Source organism: Podarcis bocagei, assembly GCF_964188305.1.
Source record: "Podarcis bocagei genome assembly, chromosome: 7".
In the NCBI taxonomy this organism is placed as follows: Eukaryota; Metazoa; Chordata; class Lepidosauria; order Squamata; family Lacertidae; genus Podarcis; species Podarcis bocagei.
In genome coordinates, this window is record NC_138132.1 from 53528471 (window position 1) to 53550668 (window position 22198).

The 22198-nt window shown below is 46.0% G+C and overlaps 1 protein-coding gene across 6 annotated transcripts in view; it reads left to right on the top strand.

The window, feature by feature from the left end:
- The window catches only part of GSE1 (Gse1 coiled-coil protein), a 443486-nt gene that overhangs the window by 312231 nt on the left and 109057 nt on the right, over nt 1–22198 (top strand). The window contains exon 1 of one of the 6 annotated variants that reach the window (XM_081201102.1): nt 611–1197. The exons of the other annotated variants lie outside the window; for them this stretch is intronic. Within the exon in view, the coding sequence (XP_081057228.1) occupies nt 1161–1197 (37 nt within the window). The 5' untranslated portion in view covers nt 611–1160. Of the gene's footprint in view, nt 1–610; nt 1198–22198 lie in introns of those variants that run through there. 6 annotated transcript variants of the gene reach the window in all.

The following is a 22198-nucleotide window of genomic DNA, read 5'->3' on the forward strand; positions in this document are numbered from 1 at the left end:
TGGTGGGACGCAGAGAGAGGGGAAGATAAGGCAGGCGCCCAAAAGCGAATTCTGAACAGCAGCAGCAGCACCTGCTACCTTTTGAGACCTGGGGTTCCCACCCTCCCCCTCTCCCAGTTTTCTGTGGCTTCCTTAGGACCTTCCTATCTTCTTCAGCATCCCAAGAAGAACCCTTTCAGCTGCTGCACTTCTGAGCATTGTCGTTCTCCTTCACTCTCCGCCACTCGCCCTCAGCCGCCACCCTTTCTCCACCCCCTTCTCCCTTTTGTAAACCAGTAGCTAAGGGGGAATGACAAAACAAAGCCCCATTCGTGCTTGACAACCGGAGAGAGGAGAGCCAGCCCCCCTCCCTCCCCTCCTCACTTCTTGCTGCCTTTTCCTTCTGACAACACTCCCCTCTCTTCTTTTCATTTGATGCTGAACATGATGCCCCATTGAAAACAACCCATTGACTCTCCACCCTCTTCTCCCTCCCCACCCCGCACGCACCACCCTGACATTCGGCTGACTGGAGAAAAGAGCGGCTAACATGTCTGGGGGCTGACTCTTTTCCTCCCCCCCCTTTTCTTCTCTCTCTCTCTCTCTCTCCCTCTCTCCCTCTCCCCCCCCCCCTTCCAGCGCTTTCCCTCCTCCCAATGAGAAATCCCTAAAGGAGATTCTCTATTTTGAAAAAAAAGAAAAAAGCCACCACCTTCTTTTCCCTGCCTTCTCTTGCTTGCTGTTTAGTTTCTCTTTTCTCTGTCTGTGTTGCGTGTGCGCTGGTGTCTCTCTCTCTCTATTTGCATCTCTCTGGACTAAAAAGGCAAGAAGGTGGTGGGGGTGGGGGAAGGAAAGGAAAGGAAAGGAAGGAAAGGAAAGGAAAGGAAAGCGGGGAGTCCAGAAGAGACGTGTCAAGAGCAGAGTACCTGTTTGAAGAAGTGAGGTGGAGCTGTTGGTCGTTGATGCAAAATTGACAGGATACTCTATATCTATATATATTTCATTTCCCCCTTTCCCCCTCATTCAGATTCAAATTGTTTTATTATTATTTTTACAAAATAAAATAAAGCCACTGTGTGGTTTTATTGTCATTTTTGTTCTCCAGTGTTTTCCTCTTTTTTGCCATTTTGGGTCTTATTTTCTTTTTTCCCTCTGGATGCCTTGGATCTGTAAAATAAACCATGTTTGGACTGAAACCACCACTCTATTACTTACCAGGTAAGGCGACTCTTGATGATACCTTTTCTTTTCTGCTTCCTTTTTATCTTCTAATTTAACAGCAGTGTTATATCCATGGAAGAAATAAGAAAATAAATTTTTCGTAGCGGGCCACAGTGGTCAACTCACTGTGCCGATTTGAACCTGTCCACGGGCTGCTTGTTAAAAGAAGGGCATTCGGGATTTTGATCAGGAGCAGTTTGTGGTAGTTGCTCTTGGGTCAAACCACCACATTTTAGAAAGGGACACAAATTGGCAGCCTGTCTCTGCACTGTCTTCAGTGCAGAGGTGCAGATGACAGAACCCCACTCCACAATTAATGGAACTTTTGTAGGCTAAATCAGAGGTGGGAGACAGTTGATGGAATTGCGGAGAGATGAGGATTTGTAAATCACTTTGTACATTGGTGTGGTTCTTCCTCATCCTCTTCCTCACCAGTGCTTTGCTTGAAGTTCAATGGGATTGGGCAGGGATAGCACCAAGGTGGGCCCTAGAGGTTGATGAGATTACAGTGGGAGGTGAATCTGCTGCAAGTGCAAGGACCCTGGGCTCCAGCAATTATCCCCCCTCACTTCACATCCCTCCATCACCCCCCTTCCTCTTGAAAGCCATGTGCAACATGAGCGCCTGTGGGCTTCACCTTGGGCCCTTGGGGTATATAGCATATCTCACTCCTTTTGTCCACCCTGCTTGGCTTCCTAAGTGGTGAGTCTTGTTTTATTCAGCAGCGAGCAGCAAAAGCACTTAAGTAATCTAAGGTGAATTAAGAAGCGTGGTGTGAAGTTACTTTCGAGTTGGTGCCTAATATTGTTTCACGGATGGGTGAGCTCTGATCATGTAGCAGACAGACCCAAAGTGGCGACTCTGAGTCTCTCTCTCTCTCTGCCTCTCCTTCCCCCGCCCCCAACAGCTTACTCTGTTTGATTTTATTTCCCTCTCTTCTCCCTGTACCCCACATGCCTTCCCATCCTCTGAATCCCAACAGTTTGAGGAGGGGGAGGCTTGTCGGTGGAAGGCAGGTGTCATCGTGGAGACCTTCCTCTTCTGGGCCAGCAAGAGGTGTAGGTGTATCTTGTGTATGTGGCTGTGCTTAGTGTAGTAACTGTCAGATTGTCACCCCACCCCATCCATGGTCTACAGCTTGTGTCTCTCGACATGCAAATTTAATGGTTCGTTTTAAGGCAGCTACTTTTATGGGAATGGAACAGAACATGGGGGGGGGGTGTGTGTGGAGAATTTCCCCCCTCTTCCATGTCACTTAGCTACTGAAATGGGTCACCTGGGCAAAGTTAAGGTGCACCAGTGTTACTTCTGCCTTTGGCTGCATGGTGACACTTTTTCTTACTTGTCTGTGGTTTTACTGGGGTGGGGGAAGTGAGGAGAAAGATCCGCTTCCCTCCCCACTTCCCGAGGTTCGTCTATCAACTCTGCACCAGCAGTGGTTTTCTAAACCCAGGCTGATTGTGAAGGCTTGGCTTCAGGAAATGGGTTTTCCGTGTGGCAGTTAGTTACAGGAATAACTTTCTTTTCTTTGCAAAGTGTGTCTTTAAACTGATGCAAAGTTTCCTGGACTGCGGTAGGAGAGGCAGGACTTGGTTCTGAAAGCTACGGTACTGGGTCTGTGTGAACGTGTTCATTCCAGGGTTTGCCAGATGAGTTGCTTAATCTCGTTTGTTTTTGCATTTTCAAGTCATTCAGTTCTAGCTCAGCTGAAAATCGTGTTACTGCAAAATTCCTTGCACATTCTGAGTGGCTTCAGCTCGGAAAGTTCACCACCTTTGGGAAAGGAAATCTAGTTAGCTATGCTGGTTTCAAGGTGGAGTGCAGGTAAACTGGACACACAGGTTAACTGGTCTGTGTCACCTTCCATATTGACCTAACTTACCTGAAAGCCAGTGAATGGTAATAATCTGAGCTAGGGATTGAATTTGACAAATCAACCACACAATCCCTAGCATATGTTGACTTTATTCTGTCATCATGGATCAGAAACAAAAGTTTGTTTGTTTGTTTGAAGGGATCAACACATGATGAGTTTAGCAAGCCCATATTAGGCACTTCACCAACAAGTGCTTGTTTTCAAGTCCTATGTACTTTCATAATCTTCCAACCAATGAGTTTTGCTCAGTTCCCAATGTGCATATTCCAAACACATCTATAAAATGAATCCATCCATTTTACTTGCCTCTTAAATGTTTGCAGGGCTGAGCTCTGGTGGGACTCCACTGTGAGGAATTTACCCAGGTAAGGTTCCACAACTGGGAAGGCTCAACAATTACTTGCCTTCATACATTACATTTTACCTTATGGGCAGATTGAACCCAGAACTGTGCTATTTTTCAGGTTCTTTAATACTCTCTTCCTTTCTTTCATATATTGATATCTATTATCCCAGTTGCAAGCAAGGAATTGTGTGAATCTGGAGTTTTGCTCCATTCATTCCAAACAGAGCAATAATGCGGTTTATCTTAGTAAACTGTACTGAGGCTTTTTACGATCAAGTAATTTTTTTATGAAGAAAACAGATAAATAAATAAAACTGTCCCGCTGTTCCTGACCAACAGCCCATCATTGTGCCTGGATCCTCTTGACTGAAATGGCTTCCGCCATCAATTTCTTAGAAGCCCTGTCTACAGTCTGCATTAGGAAGGGGATATAACTAAAAACCCAAAATATGCCAAAGCTAGGAGAACGTGACTTACTATTTTGATTTTTGCAATTGAGGTATGAGATGTAAGATTAGATTGGGAGGTTGCTCAAAGAAATTGAGAGTTAAAATGAAGGTACAGCTTCCTCTGCGGAAAACAGGGAATGCTGTTAAAAATTATTATTATAAGACCTATAAGAGGAAGTTGCCCTGATAATCAAGTATGCTGAACTTTGTGACTCTCTAAGTGTTGTAGTACTGAGTATTGTGAGGTTAAGCAGGTGTTGAAGTGGGAAAGGCATGTGAATATATTCCTGAAGTTTGTATTGCTATTTTTTTCTTCCTTTGTTTTGATTTCTGTACTACTTTCTCTTCAAGTGAATCCCAAAGTGATTAATAAACAATAAATAACAATAGCAACAATAAACATAATGGTGCATCACCGTCACAGCACACAACATCACAATGACAACCTGTGGGCCAACAAAAATTGACCCTGCCAAGTCCTGTAATATCATTAACAAAACAATATAACAATTATAAGTAATTATAATCTATAAAACTGCAGCTAAAAAGTAGGCCACACATTATTACATACACACAGCCTCAGTAATCATTAAGATACACAGCCCAGCATATAAGAGAAAACTAATCCAATAGAAGTACCTGCGAGCAGAAGTATACTTACGGTATAATGAACACCCAGGCCACATTCAATCCATACATTTAAAACACTATGATGCCACTTCAAACAGCCATGGCTTCCCCCAAGGAATTATGGGAGCTGTAGTTTTGTTAAGGGTGCCAAAAGTTGTTAGGAGAAACCTCTTTCCCTCACAAAGCTACAGTCTTCAGAATGCTTTAATGGTCAATCCCACTTCCCAGGGAACTCTGGGAATTGTAGATCTGTGAGAGGATCAGGGGTCTCATAACAATTCTCAGCACCCTTCACAAATGATGACTCCCAGAATTCCTTGGGGCAATCCATGACTGTGGTACCACAGTTCTTTAAATGTACAGGCAATCCTCGTTTTGTGCGGCGGTTCCATTCTGGACCTCCGTACATCTGGCAGAGCACACGTAAGCCTGCCTCACTCCATCCCCATTTCATTCTGCCCCTCTGCCCTTTTTCATGACATCTTTAAGGCCATTTGGGGGCTACTTCCAGGTTTGGCACCATGCACATGTACATGATTGCACATAATTTGGACACGCCTAAACCAGGAGTTGCCTGTATGGTGTGAATGCACCCCCAGTTTCCCACACAACAGTCCCATAGATTTGTGTTTATGAGCAGCATCCCTACTTCCACGCAGCCTGCTACTCCCCAAACTTAAATTCTTTGCTTGATGTTTGGCTCCCTACCAGGAAATGTGTTGTGCTGGGGAATACAAGAGGTGGTATTACGACCACACTTCTTGCCTGCAGTAGGCCAGCCTTGCAAATAAGCTGCAAAGTTAACCAACTCACCTGCCCCATGCATACCTATCTCTTATTTTGTGGCACAGTGATGGCCTAAAAGCAGAGTTGCAGGGAGACACAGCTTTGGTCAAGTTTCTCTCTCTAGCCACTTGGAAGCTATTGTTGCTTGCTATCAGCAAGTGGCTTTTTATATCTCTGTTGTCAGCTTGTGACCAGCAGCTACAACATGGCTACAACATTCAGTTGATTAATCAGTTTGTTGAATTGATTGTAAAATCCAAAAATTAATTTTAAAAGATGCCACCCAAATAATAGGGCAAATGATACTTTAAAAAAAAGATATACGGTACATGCTAACACAGATTCAGATCATCCTGTGTTCATGCTTGTGTAGCCAAAAGCACACATCCGTGCAGGAGGCAGAAGTGACGGTAGGTCCAGGTTAACCCTGAAGAAATACAAAGCATCTGTAGGTATAAAAATTCTGTCTGTCTGTCTGTCTATCTATCTATCTAGCTATCCATCATCTATCTATCTAATCTGTAGGAAAAGGAACCCCCTAAAAGCCCCATAATAACTCAGTGACATTGAACATTTGAGAGACTTGGTGGGGAGGGTAATAGAATGGAGGACAGAGGCCCATAGATACAAATAAAGGGTAGGAAAAACAACCTCATTTTCTTCATAGGTCACTTCCTGTTTCACACAGAGCTAATAGTCACATCATACATTTAAAGCACCTGATTCCCTCTCCCCCAAATAATCATGGGAACTGTAGTTTACCCCCCCCCCACAGGACTACCATTCCCGCACACTTAACTGGTTCCCAGAATTCTTTGGTGGACACCACATGCTTTAAATGTATGGTGTGGATATGACCTAACAGGCCATTTTTCAGTGTCACAAGGAACTGAAGGGAGAGAGCTACCCATTGAGAACTTCATGTTACTGGGATTTGACACAAGTGTGTCAACACTGCCCAAACAAAAGGCAGGGAGTAGCCGTAGGGGGACAGACCATGCCCTGTGGGCATGGGATATTGATGGATTGTTGTGGGGAGGAATGAAAGCTGGGAAGATAGAATTGTGGGGAGGGGGAGAACAGATGGAACCCTGAACCAAGGCATCTCCTGCTAACATTTCACTGCAGGACCTCGATTAGTTTCCAGTATAGATACTTCCAGTAACTGTGGTTAGGCTGGTGTCACTGTAAGAAGAGGCGTTCCCTGCCGTCTCTCATGCGAGAGAGAATGCCTCCTTCTTGATGGTGCCAGCTATACTGTATGCGTGCTTTCCCCCCACCCACCCCTGGTCAGATTTCGTTGAATAATTAAGATTTATTTTATCGGGTGATGGCCCTATAATAAGCAGCGCTCAGCAGTCTGTGATGGACAACTCTACAAAAATAAATAAATAAAAACCTTGAGTGTAGTAGGAGAAAGCCAGGTAACCCCTTTTCTCAGTTTCTGTATATTTTGAACAGCCTGATTGCACCTGTGTATGGGCAGGAAGGGAGGCTCATTTGCATCTGTTTGGGAAGCTGTGTCAGGTCAAGTTGCCTTTGCTTTGTGTTTAAGCCTTATTTTGTAGCTGGAACAGACTTCCTCAACTTGGTGCCTTTCAGATGTTTTGTAGTACAAGACTCAGCCAGTGCTCCCAAAAGCATCTGGAGGGCATCAGGTTGGAGAATGCTGTTCTGGATCATGAAGGCAGTTCTACAGGTATGCTGGGCTGAACCAAGCCAGCAGATACAAGTGTGCTGATACCAGTTGCTGTTGTGATGTTGTTGTTGTTGATGATGATGATATTGTCAGGCCAATTGTGGATATCAAGATGCTCCACCCCTTCCAAACCTTGGTATTTCAGGCAGAATGCTGCTTTGTGCTCTGTGGCAATTTTTCGCACCACCGGTGCGGCCCACAACCCTGCTCCCGGCAACTCTTGTCTTGACGAGGTCTTTCCGCTTCTCAGAGATGACAGGACCTGGTTTGCATTTTTTGCTTGGGCTGCTTCTCTCGTGCCTAAAATAGAAATCGATAAAGACTACGTGAATTCTCCATGCTTTTGTCCTGTAAAACCAGGCAGCAGAGGCTCTTGAGAGGTCCTTGGGCAGAGACGAGGAGAATTCCTTTTTCCTTTCTCTCCCTACTACATCCCCCCCCCCATTTTTATTTACATGCTCCAATCAAGCAAGAATTACTTATGGTGCCTCCTGTCGTGTGAAACTTCTCTGTTTTATTGTAATTGCTGAAGCACTAATTCCTGCTCCCTGTAAAAACCAACCAGCATTTAATCTAGGGATGGTTATTTTAGGCAGATGCAAAGAGATCCCAGGATGTGATAGGAAGCCATAGACGGACACAGTTCCAGCGAGTTTCCCAAAGGCTCTAATGTATTCCCCCTCCCTCTCCTAATTCAGTTCCCCCACCCCCATCATCTTCTCTGGGCATCCATCAGGTGGTCTATTTTCTTCTCTGGAAGCACCAGAGAGCGGGGTGGGGTGGGGTGGAATGGGAGGGAAGGTGCATTGAAGTGTCAGGCTGTGAGATCCGAAGCAATTAAGGAAAATTATGTGTGGACTGTTCAGGCTGCTGTCAAACAGCGAAATTATTGTGCATAGCCATTCCAGGCTACCAGAAGACGTTAGAAATGCTAATCGCACAGGTAGGGTCACAGCAGATAGAAATTTCAACCTTCTCCGAATTGAATTTAACTGGGGGTTGGAGTGGAGAGAGAGAGAGAGGGAGGAAGAAAGGCAGAGAGATTGTTCCCATTCTAGAAAGTGCCATCAGGCACCATAACTGTATCTGTGCCATCTTGGACTAGCGCCTCCTGTTCTGCCTGGTGATTCTTCCTGTCTTTCTCTTTATCATCCTCAAATGGGTCCATACATCTGGCTGTTAACCAGAAGGCTAGTGGTTAGAGCCCACCCAGGGAAGACTGTGGGCAGAATTCCTGCATGGCAGTAGGTTGGACTAGATGACCCTCAGGATCCCTTATAACTCCAAAATTCTATGATTCTATGAGCTGTGTCTGTAGCTCAGTGGTGGCTTTGCATCCAGATTGCTATAGAATCAGCCCCCCAAATCCCTAGTTAGGTTGCAAGGGTGAGGAAAGGTCTGACACATGACACATGAAGTAGGCAGCCCTGATCTAGATGGACCAGTGGCTTGACTAGCTATAAGGTAGGGTGTATGTATATGTGTGTGTGTGTGTGTGTGTGTGTGTGTGTTGCCCCTCCTGTCTTGCGCACACATCCTCTCCTCCCTCCTCTTGAGACCAGATTTCCTGAATGCTGCCAGGCTATTGAGAGAGGTCCATAATGGAGTAAAGGTGGAAACAAGCAGATCCAAAACTTACCGTTGAACATTTTGCTTTAGTACTTGTTAACCAGTAGGTGGATGTGTCATGGATAGTCATAAAAAGGTGAGCAAATGGAAGCATTTTGTTGCCATTGATGCTGCTGTGCTGTCCTTTTCCCATGTTAGAAAATGGAGCAAGTAGTTATTACCTGGGGAGTGTTGTCAGAAGGATTGGTGGGTCTTAAAGTGGACACCAGGCTCCTCAACTTAAGAGCTGCTCCTCAGACTTCAGGAGGTGAGCCTTTTGAAGACCAGAGTTTGCACATATGCTTTACTTCTGCCTCAAACATTCCCCCTCTCCTTTTGCATCTTATTTGTTGGCTTTACTAATTTATATCCCACCTTGCTCTATAAAATACATTCAAGGCAGTTCGCATTTTCTCTTTAAGGGTGTGTGTTTTCTGGTTGCAGCCACTGCCAGAGACTCTGCCCTTTCTGGGTTCTAGTACACTATATTGTATTTTCTCATATGATAATTTTCTGGAGGAGCCCAAAATCTTTTCAATCCCAATTCCTACCCGCTACAATCTCAGGCAACCACCTAAAATGTCCCTGAGGTGGGCTGACCCTATTAGTGCTCCTTATTCCCTCTTCGGAGTCTCTCTTTTGACAACGGCAGTTTTCTGAGTCTGTCTGGACATGGGGGCCCTGTCTAGCCTCTTTTGACTCTCCATGCACACCCACCCACCCCAGAGCTCTGTGTTGTGGTGGTGGAACAAATTCAAACACCTGAGGCCTTTGGCTTAGCAGTGGGCAAGGGATGGGAGCAAGCAGCTGGGAGGTGAGGTTGCAATATCTTTTTTCCAGCATGTCCATATTTTGAGGAATGGCTTCATCATCAAAGTGCCTTTCTCTGTCTCTGTGTGTTTCTCTCTGTGTGTGTCTCTCTCTCTTCCCATCTTCCTTCTTCAGTGGAAAAGAAGCAGCAGCAAGGAGCGATGCATCTTTGAGCTGTTGGCAGCACAAGAACTGTTCTCCAGTATTAGGGAGGCTGCACTCAAATTACCTTCCCAACCACTCCAGGTCATGCTGCTCAGCGAGTCATTAATAAAAGGAAATTGCAATCAGCTGCTATTCCGCTCAAGAGGGATGCGGGAGCGTTAACACCATCAGCATCCTCATCAACTGGGACTTGTTTCAAAGAGACCCAAATTCGTTATAAAGGCTGGGCAAGAGAGCTGGGGGAGCTGAGGGGGGTGGTGGAGGAAATGCTTTATCTTTGGAAAATCAAAGGCAGCAGCGCTTGCGAGGAGTCTCTTTGCTCTTTCTCTCTCTTGAGAGGGAGTGTGGGAGGCATACTGGTTGCCAGATAGCTGGGGACTGACAGTAATTCCAGCTGGCAGAATGGCTCACATCTCATGTCCCCTGAATTTGCTGCAGGCAAGGATTGGTTGCAAGGCCGTGATCCTTTCTGGGCCTGCAAAATAACCCATAGCCCCTTAACCCTTCCGCCGCCACCCGCTCCTCCTGTCTCATTAGGGTAGAGAACTTGTGAAGAGCACAGTGACATTTTAACACCTGCTCTTGAAACTCTACTAGAAATAAGGATTTGCAGTCCAATGAACTGGGCATGCAACAGGGATTCAGCACTACTAGTAGTTGGCTGCAGGAAAAGATTTATAAGTACAATATATTCCATAGTTCACAGAGGGGAAACACTGTTGTGCCCTCAGTTCCAGCTCACCCAGATATTGCCCCAGCGTTGGTGGCCTGATCTGACCTGATTCCTTCTGAAATTCCAAAAGAGCTTTGAACAAACCCTGCTGCATTGAATCACAGGTCCATTGAGTCTAGCATGCAAATTCCATTAGGGGCCAACCCCAAGCTCCAGACGTAGGTCATCAAGGCAATGGCCAATCCCCTCTTGCCTATCTCCAGCATCCGGTATTCAGGGGTATGCTGCCTTAGAATATGGAGGCTCTACTCAGTCTCTCCATGAACATGTCACCAGTCCTGCCTCCGTGCAAAAAGCTATCTAGGCTTGTGGCCGATGCTTGTGGCCCATGTTTACCAGAAAGTGGTGTTTGAGTCCCACAGACCCCATCTTGCATCTATATTGCCAGCCAGCCAGCTTGCTTGCTTTGTATGCTTGCCTCTGTATGTGTGTTTGTGTGTGTGTGTTCAGGTGTTAAGTGTTTCCCACTTCAGTTGTAGAATTCACACAGGATTAGCTCCATATTAACCCCACTGCACAATGCCCATCCCTTCCTCCCCTGGCAGGCCCTAAATTCTGTTGGCATGGCAACTGTGTCAACCACTTTTGAGGGTCCCCCCTCCCTTCTCACCCTGTGATTATTTGAAGGGGGGAGAGCAAGAAAGAGAGAAGACATGAAAGAAAGGAGAGGCAAGAAAAAAGCATGCGGGGTGGCGGGGAGAGAAGATGGCTTGTCTTCAGTGGACTAATTACTGCAGGAGGCAGATGGGGAGGGAGGTCTCTCTTTAAGTGCTGCTTCCTTCCTCCCCCCTCCCTCACCAATGCTGGAAAGAGATGGCAGAAGGCACGCAGTGACCTGCTGGCAGGCAGGCAGAAGAAATCAATACTATTGTAAAGGGGTGGAGGGAAGAGGCAGGAGACTCTGTGGGTTTGTCACCTCAGGGTTTTGCTTTGTTGCAGTCTTGGGGAAGGCCAGGGGGAAGGGCCTGACTCTGTTTTTGTCCCCTTGCTTGGAACCCGTTCCTTGGAAGTGATAGGTGCACCAAAATGCTTCATTGCCCATTAGCTGCAATCTGGGCCTGTCTCTTCTTGGAAGGCCAGATGGGGTGTGTGAATACTGGATCCTTTTGTGCCAAGGGGTTGTTTTACCAACCCTTCCCAACGTAGACAGGCTATGGAAAGCAAGGACCAGCTTGTTCTTTTACACATTAGCAGAACATATCACTCCCTTTGTTTTGCATGTGTTTCATAGATGGACAAATCTGCCAATTTTCAGTTTCTCTCAGGTCCTCGTTTTTTTCCAACCTTAAGATCAGTTTGTCCACATGGAAGTTTGTAAGAATTTTTTGTGTACGTTTTTCCAAAAGCATGAATTTTTGTACAGGGTTTTGCCCACTAGGCACATTTTCACAGGCAATTTCTCCTAATACAAGGTACAGTGGTACCTCAGGTTACATACGCTTCAGGTTACAGACTCCACTAACCCAGAAATAGTGCTTCAGGTTAAGAACTTTGCTTCAGGATGAGAACGGAAATCGTGCTCCAGCGGCGTGGCAGCAGCAGGAGGCCCCATTAGCTAAAGTGGTGCTTCAGGTTAAGAACAGTTTCAGGTTAAGAACAGACCTCCGGAATTAATTAAGTACTTAACCCGAGGTACCACTGTATTTTTGTACATTAAGTTCACTAGCATATACAATTTTTGGTACAGTTTTTGGTTGGAGAATGGATCACAACATTTGGATAAGTGTGAATTTTGAAGGACTGCTGTGTTTCAGGTTACTTGTTAGTTTGGGAAGTGCAAATTATGTATGTTTGCATTAAAATGCAAACTGTTTAAATTCCTCCCCCATCCCTTAGTGTGTTTGCACATCAACCTCTAGTGAAAGAGAGGCTGAAATCATTGTTCTATCACTTATACAAGCATAAACTAAAAAATAATAATTCTCAAATTGTAGAATAAAATGCTGCTGTATGGAATTCCAGAAGGGTTTTTTGTACACTTTAGTGATGCTGACTGTACAAATCCAGAGATTAAGGTGGGAGAGGAGAAGGAGATATGTAATCATTACAGTCTTTCTGTGGCAAGACTATTGCAAGGGTTGTCAAACATATGGGGGCCTGTGGGCACACTTGCAAACCAATGAAACTGATGCATTCACATTGCAATCAGGTACACACCACAGCCTTTTCTATGGGCTATCATATAATGCTTCTCTTAAGCCTAGTTTCAGTCTGTGTGGGGAAACACTGAGAAAAAACCTCTATGCTCCCACAAACAACATGTTGTTGACTGCTGAACTACTGTACAGATGTACATACCTGGGCAAGTGTTCCAACCCTTGGAGCAGGGGCTTCACTGCCAATTACCCAGGGCTAAAAACAGGCAGCATGTTTATTTGAGAAAGGATGAAGACCAGTTCCCTGGAGTCTGGGATGAATGCAATTAGAGCCAGTAGTTTCCTCAACCTGTTCCTGCCCAGATAATCCCCTCCACCCTCTCCCACCTGTAAACCAACCAAATTCCCACCCACTCTCAACTGTCATTCCATCCTCCTGTCAGCTCTCCTTCCACTTAACCTTAACATTCCCCAAGCAGTCTCCTTCACGCTCTAAACATAAACCCCATCAAACAGGGTTCATTTCTGCATTATTTAGAATGAAGATCTGAAGCTTGTTGCTCTTCTGTCCCCAGCAAGGTGTGGATTGCAAAGTTGGTCTGCCTCTGCGCAGCTCTGGGGTGCAGACACCTTCTGCACAGGAAGTCCTGCTTCCTTGAGCTCCAGCGTGGAAGAAAAGCAGGGTATACATGAATTAAATAAATTACACTGATGAGAGATGGACAGAAGCCCTGGTCACTTAAAGTTAACCAAAGGCATAAAAAAACAGAGCAGGTGTAGGGCAAAAGGGCAATAAAGATGTTTTCTGTAGCCTGGCACTCCTTCTCATGGAGGCTCACTCTACAGCTGCATTCACACATGGGATTTAGCCTGGTTTTCTAATGTTCATTTCACACTGTGCCCACCTGTTCTTCCACATCTCGACCACTATGCTGCCATTTTGCAGTAAATGTCATTCACACAGCAGCAACAAGCAGTGTGCTGCCCACTCTGTATGTACGTACGCCTTGCCAAAATACTGGCACGTTTTCTCATCAGACCAAAAGGTGCGAGCCTTAAAATCGGCAGGGAGCATAGCACATGCTAGTATGCCGCCTCACTGCTTGTCACGTGAGTGGCTGTGACGTGAACCCATTAAAAAGGCAGGCAAATTGCTGCAGAAAACTCCCGCAATTTTTGCAGGTTGAAGAGGCTGCAAATGGAGGTTTTCTGGAATCAAATAACACAGAATGAGCATTAAACTTGCACTATGTATCATTCCATTCCATTAGTTTTTTGGAAGCTGCCTTTATGCTATATGTAAGCTCAGATAAAATGTGCAGACTAACAGGGAAATATCAGGAAAATAAAATAAACTGCAATGTGAATGCAACCTAACTCTTTGAAGACCTGGGTTTGGGGACATTTGCTGTTCTAGCTGTGTCATTTAATTCATTGTGGTCTTCCTTCCTCATTCATAGAATCATAGAATTGTAAAGTTGGAAGGGACCCTAAGGGTCCCCCAGTCCACTCCTCTACAATGCAGGAATCTCTGCTAAAGCATCCATGACAGATGGCCACCCAACCTCTGCTTAAAAACCTCCGGTGAAGGAAAGTCCATCACCTTCTGAGGAAGTCTGTTCCATAGTCGAACAGCTCTTACTGTCAGAAAGTTCTTCCTGATGTTTAGTTGGAATCTCTTTTCATGTAACTTGAATCCATGGGTTTGAGTCCTGCCCTCTGGAGCAAGAGAAAACAAGTTTGCTCCATCTTCCACATGACAGCCCTTTGTCATATCACCTTTCAGTTTCCTCTTATGCCCGACTCCCTCAACTGTTCCTCATAAGGCTTGGTTTTCAGACCCTTGTCGATATCCTCCTTAAATTGTGGTGGCCAAAACTGGATACAGTACTCCAGGTGTGGTCTGACCAAGGCAGAATAGAGTGGTACTATAACTTCCCTTGATCTGGACACCATACTTCTGTTGATGCAGCCTAGAATGGCAATCACTTTTTTTGCTGCTGCATCACACTGTTGACTCGTGAAGCTTGTGGTCTACTAAGGCCCCTGAATCATTTTCACATGTACTACTGGCAAGCCAGGTGTCCCCCATCTTCCAACTTTTATCTGGTCTTGTGTAAGTTGTCGCCATGTGTGTTGATGGCTTCCCAAATGCTTCCTGGATTTTGTGTGTGTGTGAGAGAGTTTCAGGGCTAGTTTCAAATATCAGAGCAACAGCTTTCAAGATGCCAAGGCCATGTGTGCATTGTAAAGGCACTCGTAGATTGACAAGTGATGGCTTGAGAGAGATTCTCTTCCTCCACCCCCCTCTTGTTGACCTTGGGGGCAATTTGTGGAGTCTTGATCCCTTGTTCTGTGCTCTACTAAGGCATGTTATCTGTATGAAACCATGCTCTGATGTGCCTGCTTGTTATCACTGGTTTCCTTTTTAATTCTACCTCCCTTCTCCTGCCATGTCCCTCTAAACAGCCTTTGAGAGGAGGAAGGGTAGAGCATGCTTGCCTATCTGCAGAAAGCAGACTTCTGCTTTTATTTATGACTTTATAAATGAATGTGGAAGGGCAAATTATTCCCAGGTCACAGCCTTGCCTCTTTGCCTCCCCCTTTTCTTTAATCTCTTTTATTCCTGGGTTAAGCCTGATGTCCAGTGGCATTTCTTTACTCAAAGGCAGATTTACCTGGAGGTGTATGTGGGTCACATGAGTAACAGCTGCATTGTGCATGCAGATTTCTAATCCTGGTTGGAATAGTAATATCTTACAGTTCCCCAAGCTGCTCTCTGACCTGAAAGATATCCTAAAGCTTTTGACACAGAGGGAGAGAGTTAATGAGAGCATACACACACCAGGGAGGGGCCAGAGCTCAGTGGTACTGCATGCTGTGTATACAGAAGGTATTGCATTTAGTGCTTTGCATCTCCAGTTGAAAAGACCAGGCACAAGGTGATGGGAGAAGACCTCTCTTTCTGCCCGTGGCCCTGCCGGTCTGCCGTGAGTAAATACTGGGTTAGATGAAGAAATAGTTTGACCCCGGTGTAAAGTGGGAATGTGTGACTGTCTGTGAACACTTGACATTCGGCTGCAGCCACCTCTGGTTTGAAATGTGGCAAACATACTAGCTACATGTCAGCACAGATAATGCGTTTTCTGTTGGTGTGGATGAGCTGTTGGGAGAAGGGGAGGATAGGAAGAAAAACTGGCCACAGAACAACCTTTCTTGACACACTGCTCCTTATTTTGCTCCATTCCAAATCAACCTTTGCTATAGATTATCCAAAATGGATAAGATATGCGTGCACCTTTTCCACCCCACCCCCTTCCCAAATCCCTTGTGGACATGAATTCAAAATATTCCCCTCCCTCTTGGATCTTCCAAATGTCACAGAGACCCATGCACTTGGAAGAGCATCTTGGCATTAGATAAAAATTGGAACATATGCACCCTAAGTCGAAGACCGGCAAGCATGGCAGTCTCGGGGCTGCCGCAAATAGCCCGTGGCTCTCTAAATTTGGCTGCAGCAAATAACTGCTTGGGATGACAATGTATTTTACAGTTTCTGTTTACCCAGGGCGTGCAGACTGAGTCATCAAGCCATCTCTTCTGCTGGATCAACATTCCTCTTCCTCAATGAATTATTTAATTGGAAAGAATGAAAGACACAGCCAACATTTTTTTTAAGCAACAACAAATAATCTGGAAAAAGCTATGTGCAGTCCAACTTCCCCCTTCCTCTCCCCCAGTGGTGTGGGGCAGACAGAAATGGGCATTTTGGCAAGTTAATATAGGACAGAAAGGGTGGGACTAGAGTGTGTCTTCAGTGTGGGTGCCTAAAACGGAGTTTTATAAGGTGGATCTCCCCCTTCCTTTCTTTTTAATGATAAGCCTTTAAAGATGTTTGACATCTGTAACAAACAGCTGGCATCCTGTTCTGGAAGAATGTCCTTTTATTTCTGAGCAGGTTGAACTGCCATTAATAGTATAATTAGGTGATTATCACTATACAGCAGAAAACTGCTTAATTGCAGAGTGAGCTTTTCTTCCATTCCTGTCTCTTTATGGCGGCATTTGTTTTAGACTGCAGGAATTTCCCCCTCTGTTTTGTCGTTTGAGGTTGTTGTTGTTGTTATTACTATTATTACTACTACTACTACTACTACTACTATTGCTGCACCTGCACCTGACAACTGTGCTTACACCATGGAGTTCAAGCATCTATGTTGACATAAATCTGACAACTGTGCTTACACCATGGAGTTCAAGCATCTATGTTGACATAAATTTGGGGGGGGGGGGAGAAGGAACTTTGCCACCCGGCTTCAGCTTATTCAACTTATTGTTGCATGCAGAAGGCCCAAGGTTCAATCCCTGGTATCACTAGTTTGAGAGATGCTTGATAACATCCCGCTCTGCTTGAGACCAGTAGAGACTACTCCATTAAGGCAAGCAGGGACATCACCACACCAAGATCAGTCTGTCTTCAGCCAGCCCCCACACGCCTACCTCCTGATTTAAAACCAGTCCAGGGGGTGGCACTGGCTGTCAGCTTCCGCCTCCTTAGTCTCTAGAGTTGCCTGTGTAGAACTCAACACAGAACGATGAGGACAGCAGCAGAGTTAAGCCACATTCACACCCTAAGTTTAAACCGCTATGATACTGCTTTAAACATGGCTTCCCCCAAAGAATTCTGGGAGCTATATGTAGCTTGTTAAGAGCGCTGAGAGTCATTAGGAGAGAGTTATTCCCTTCACAAAGCTATGATTCCCAGAGTTGATTGTTAAACTACTTTGAGAACTGTAGCTCTTTGAAGTTTAAGGAAGGGTCCCTTCCTCACTTCCTGCCTGGGCTGTGGCTGCTGCTGCTGCTAAACATATGAGGTGGCCACGGCCTCTCATGTTTTGCTCTTTCTTTTAAAAGAAGGGCACTGAAAAGTTCACAGGAAAACATGTCCCCTCCATGCCAATTTACACTTCCTAGAAGGTCTTCGGAGTGTCATGTCACAATGGAACCACACCAGGAAGTGTGGCTGGCTGCTTCCTCCCTCCCTCCTGCCACACTTCCTGAGGTGGTTTCAGAGCGACATGACAGCATTGCCTTATTTTGCATTGCTCTGAAGCCCTTCTAGGAAGACTTGGTAGAAGGAGTTGGCATAAAGGGGCTCATGAAGAGGCCACTGAGAGGATTAAAGGCTTTTTATACAAAGTGCCGGGCAACTGTTGTACATTTAAGGGAAGCAGCAACCTCTCTCCCTTCTCTAAAGAGATTCTCTCTGGCAAACTTTCAGAATTTAAGGTAGGGAGGCCCTAGGATGGAGCGAAAGCTTCCAAGCATTCCACCAATCTGGGGCCCACTATGTTTGCTGCTGCTTGTGGCAATCCTCTCAGTGACTCACCCTTGTCCCCTGCCCCCTCAGAATGATGTAGATTTGTCGCCAGTTTTGTCCCCACTCCTGAAAATCACCCAAAAAAATTCCCTCGGCCTACCACTTGCAAATGGATTGGCAGAATTAAAGGCGGAACATTTTAGTTGAGCCTTAGAAGTTTTTGGTCAACCTCAGGTGAAGTCTCAGACCTCAGCAACAGACCCTTTTTCAGCCTCTGCCTCCCTTCAGCAATATGAATATTGTAACATTGGTCTACCTTACAGGGTTGTTGTTGTTAGGGTTGTGGTGAGAAATTATGTTTAGAGCTTTGTACAGTTTCCCCTGCAGTCTCAGCTGCCTTCCAAGAACAGCCTGTTCTGTTCATTGGACATGTAGGGCGAAGGCCTCCTTAATGGATATTCTTCAGCTTCTGAATTCTCTGTCCCTGTTAGTGAAGACTTGGCTTCTGGGACTGTCATCCAGAGATGAGCACAAGGCTTGTTTAAAAGCATGCTGCAATGCAGATTGTGTATGGAGAGGAAGGAGGATTCTGCTGTTCAGAAAAGAAAAAAACCCCTTAGTGCATTTCTGCACATTTGCAGTTCCTTGTGCACACATAAGCAGGCTTGCAGGATTGTGGCCACACTGTGGTGCTGTCTTCCTCTTCTCCCTTCTTGGGATTACGAGGACTTGGCTGCTCCTTTTAACTGTATGTTATGGTGGCTTTTAGCAAGCCTGAAAGCAAAAGGAAAACCTTGCTGTCTGCATATATTTTAATGCTTGTGATGGAGAGCTAGTTTTGAGAGATTTGGAGAATACATTTGAAGCAGCATTGGACAAGAGGAAGCCCTTGGCCTGACACAATGTTTTGCATTCATATGTTGTTTTCTGGTCCCCAAAATCCACATTATTTGGAAGCCTGAATCCTGGAATAAGATTTTATGTCAGGGATAGGCAACCTGTGACCCGCCAGTTGTAGCTGTACTCCTTCCATCAGTCAGTATGGCCAGTGGTCACATATTATGGGAGTTGGGATCCAGCTGGTTTGGAGGGGGCACGGGCTCCTCATCCCTTCTTTATGCAGAACCAAGCCAACTTAAGCAAAAGGCCTAGAATTGCACGTTGCATCGTGATTGAAGAATTCTTATTGGGCATCACCCTCCCCTCCACTGCCAGAGGTAGAAAACAGCCTCCCAGCCGTTCTCGGAGCCACCCGCTGCTCCAAGCTTTCCTGCTTCTAAGAATCCACTTCACTGTAACTTGGCAGCAGGGAGATAAAGCCCTAAGATTAAAAGCCAGTCAATCAGATCCTATTGGCAAGAATCAAGCACCGCAGTCACTCTTCCCTCCTCCCTTCCTTCCCCCCCCCCCATAAGGCGGGCAGGCACAGGGAGAAAAGAGTCCAAAGCAGCTGAGCCGCTAACACACGCTGCATGACAAGATGAAAGCCTCAGGAGTGAGTGGGAACGTGCCTGTCTCGCTTGAAGTGGAAATATAAAAGGAGGTATCCAGCCACCTCCGAGCTCTTTGTTAGGAGACCTGTTCCTTGAGCGGCTCAAAGGAGAGACAGACATGAAGGTTTTCACTGGGTCATCTGCTCAGTTGCCTGGTGAGGAAGCGGGAGATTCCCTGCCCTCTCAGAATACTTGCCGGTTCGCCAGGCACTTCCCTCCCCTGCCGGGAACAAGGCCCGCCGGCCGGAGGGTCAGGTAGCTGGAGGCTCGTTTTTCAAATGCCAGCTTCTGTTTATCTGACCATGATGCGCAAGCAGAGTCCCAGAGTGTAAGAGAGTGACTTGCCGGCTGTCAACAGACCTTGTTTTGCCAGTAAGCGGCTACTTAGCGGCCTGACCGGTTCAGCTGCCAGCAATGTCTTCACTCGCTTAGCTAGGCCATCACATTATGGTGGGTTGTTGTTTATTATTGCCTTGGCACGTTCCCAGGAGGATGCTAATGGGCAAAGGGTGTGTAGCCCATATTCCTCTTCAGAACAGTATTTGTGAAGGGAATGAGTTGAATATCCCCAGGACTAGCACCAGTGAGTGAGTTTCCAGCTGAGCAGAGTTTTTAACCCATCATTTTCACCAATAGCTCTCTGCTGTAGCAACTCTTTCAGAATTGGCATGATGGAGGCGATGTTTGTGCAAATGGGCACAGAGTTGTTGTTGTTTTTAAAAAATCATATCCATCTTCCCTCCATCAGGGAACCTAAGGTGGCATATATGTGGTTCCCAGACTATCACTCATACAGGCATTGCCTGCTAAGTCTACAGACCATACTTTGGAACCCTTGTTACCTGAATGATGTTGCACAGAATATTCGTTCCCATTCCATGAACCCACCTAGACTTGGTCCCAGCAGCAAGCCATGAGTTCCTTACTCAGGGCTAGGAGCCCTTGATGAGGGTTGCTAATCTGACGCCTGTGAGGTGGCTTTTGAGGCTGCTGATTTTTAACAGATCTATTATGATGGAGCCCAGTGCAAAAGCTCTCTGCTCACTTAAGACATAGTGTGATTGATTGATTGATTGATTGATTGATTGATTGAAAGCAGGGGGAGTGGGGATAGCCTTGCTCCTCTATTTTCTGTCAGTAAAGCAAGAACACAGTAATGACTGTCTTGCACTGAGACCATTGGTTCATGTAGCTCAGTCAGTACTTTCTATTATGCTGACTGACTGAGGCTCTCCAGGGTTTCAGATGCTGAGACTCTTCTAGCCATTTCTGGAGATGCCAGGGATTGAACCTGAGACTTTCAGCATGCAAGGATTTTGCTTTAAGTGACAACACAGTCATAAGAAGAGCCCTGCTGGACCGTCCCAAATGGCCTAGCCTCTTGCTTACCACAGTGTTGGACTACATGAAGGGGTTCGATTCCCCCTCCCTTGTTTATATTCCACCATTTGATAGGCATTTGAGGACAAGCCCCTGCTCTGGAAGGTGTGTGTGTGTGTGTGCAACCTGAAAGGAAGAGGCGTGGAATGGATGCTTTCCTGCTCTTGATTCTCTGTTGTGCTGTGATGGTGGGGGCATCACTTTTCTATCTGTACCTGTCATCGGATGACACCCTTGACACCTGGCCATCAGAAACAGGAAACAAACAAGGAAGTGGGGCCTGGTCTGTGCCCCTTCTTCCACACTGCTTCCTCCATTGGAATAAGGCCCTTCTTGTTGATCTGCTAATTTGTACTTCCTTCCTCACCGTGCTTTGCCTGGGGGAGTGAGGGGGCTCCTGGCACAATCATCAGCATGCAGTTTGCAGCCCTCGCTAACCAGGCAGGCTGGTGCACACGGGTGGTGTTTGTTTGACACCTGGGAAGTGGAACGCGGCCCCAGAACAGCTGTCGACAGCACGTCCTGCCCGGGTTTTATGGCCCTAGCCTGTGCACGCAGGGATAAATAACCTTCTAATCAATTTCTCCAGCTAACACAGCGCAGCGACACAGATAACGTCAGCAGCATATGCCGCCTGCCCCAGTGCACTGGCGAGTCAGCGGCTCTTTGTCGGTGTTAACCAGGAGCTGAGCTGAGAGGGGATTTCAAATAGGACCCCCAGGTCAGTGGGCAGGCGGGTTAATCCGCGTATGCGGCTCTTAAATCCAGCGAGGCCAGGAGGAAGCTAATGGCTCAGTTCAGAAGGCAGGGGCTGCTTTTATCCCTGGCTAGTCACTTCCCTGTTTGCTGCCTCTTGTATGAAATGCGGAGGAAAGAAGCGAGATTGTTTGTTTGTTTGTTTGTTTGTTTGTTTGTTTCTTTATTGGGCCCATCTCTGTCACCTAAAAAAAATTACAGGAACACAGAAGTCTTGATTAGGAAAACCCTACTGTAGTGCTCTGTGCATGTCTCTTAACGCTTGTGTTTCCTGTGCTCCTGTGAAAGATAGCTACCGTGCCTGCTCCGGAAACAACACAGACTCTGATCGAACTGTAAATAGATTCAGTTGTGGGCAGGGCCTTATGTCTGTCTGAAGTAATATTAGAAAAGGGCGGTAGCTCAATGGTAGAGCATCTGCTTTGCATGCACAAGGTCCCAGGTTCAATCCCTGGGATCTCCAGGTTGGACTAGGAGAGACTCCTGTCTGAAACCCTGGAGAGCTGCTGTCAGTCAGTGTAGACATTACCAAGCAAGATCAACAAATGGCCTGACTCAGCACAAGAAGATGTAATTGTGATGGGCTCTTGTGATGGTTTCTTGCTACTTTATGGGAGCAGGCATGGTACACAGATGAGGGTTCGAGTCCTCCTGCCCTAGACTCACCACATGGCCTTGGACAGGTCTCAGTTCCCCTACTCTAAAGTGGGGATGTTGTATGATTTTTCTCAAGGGTGGCTAGAATATCCAAAATGAATATTAAATTGGAGCTGACAGTGTATTCAAACCAGTTGTGTTGGTTTTATTTTATTTATACAGTCTTACCTTGGTTCTCGAACGTAATCCATTCT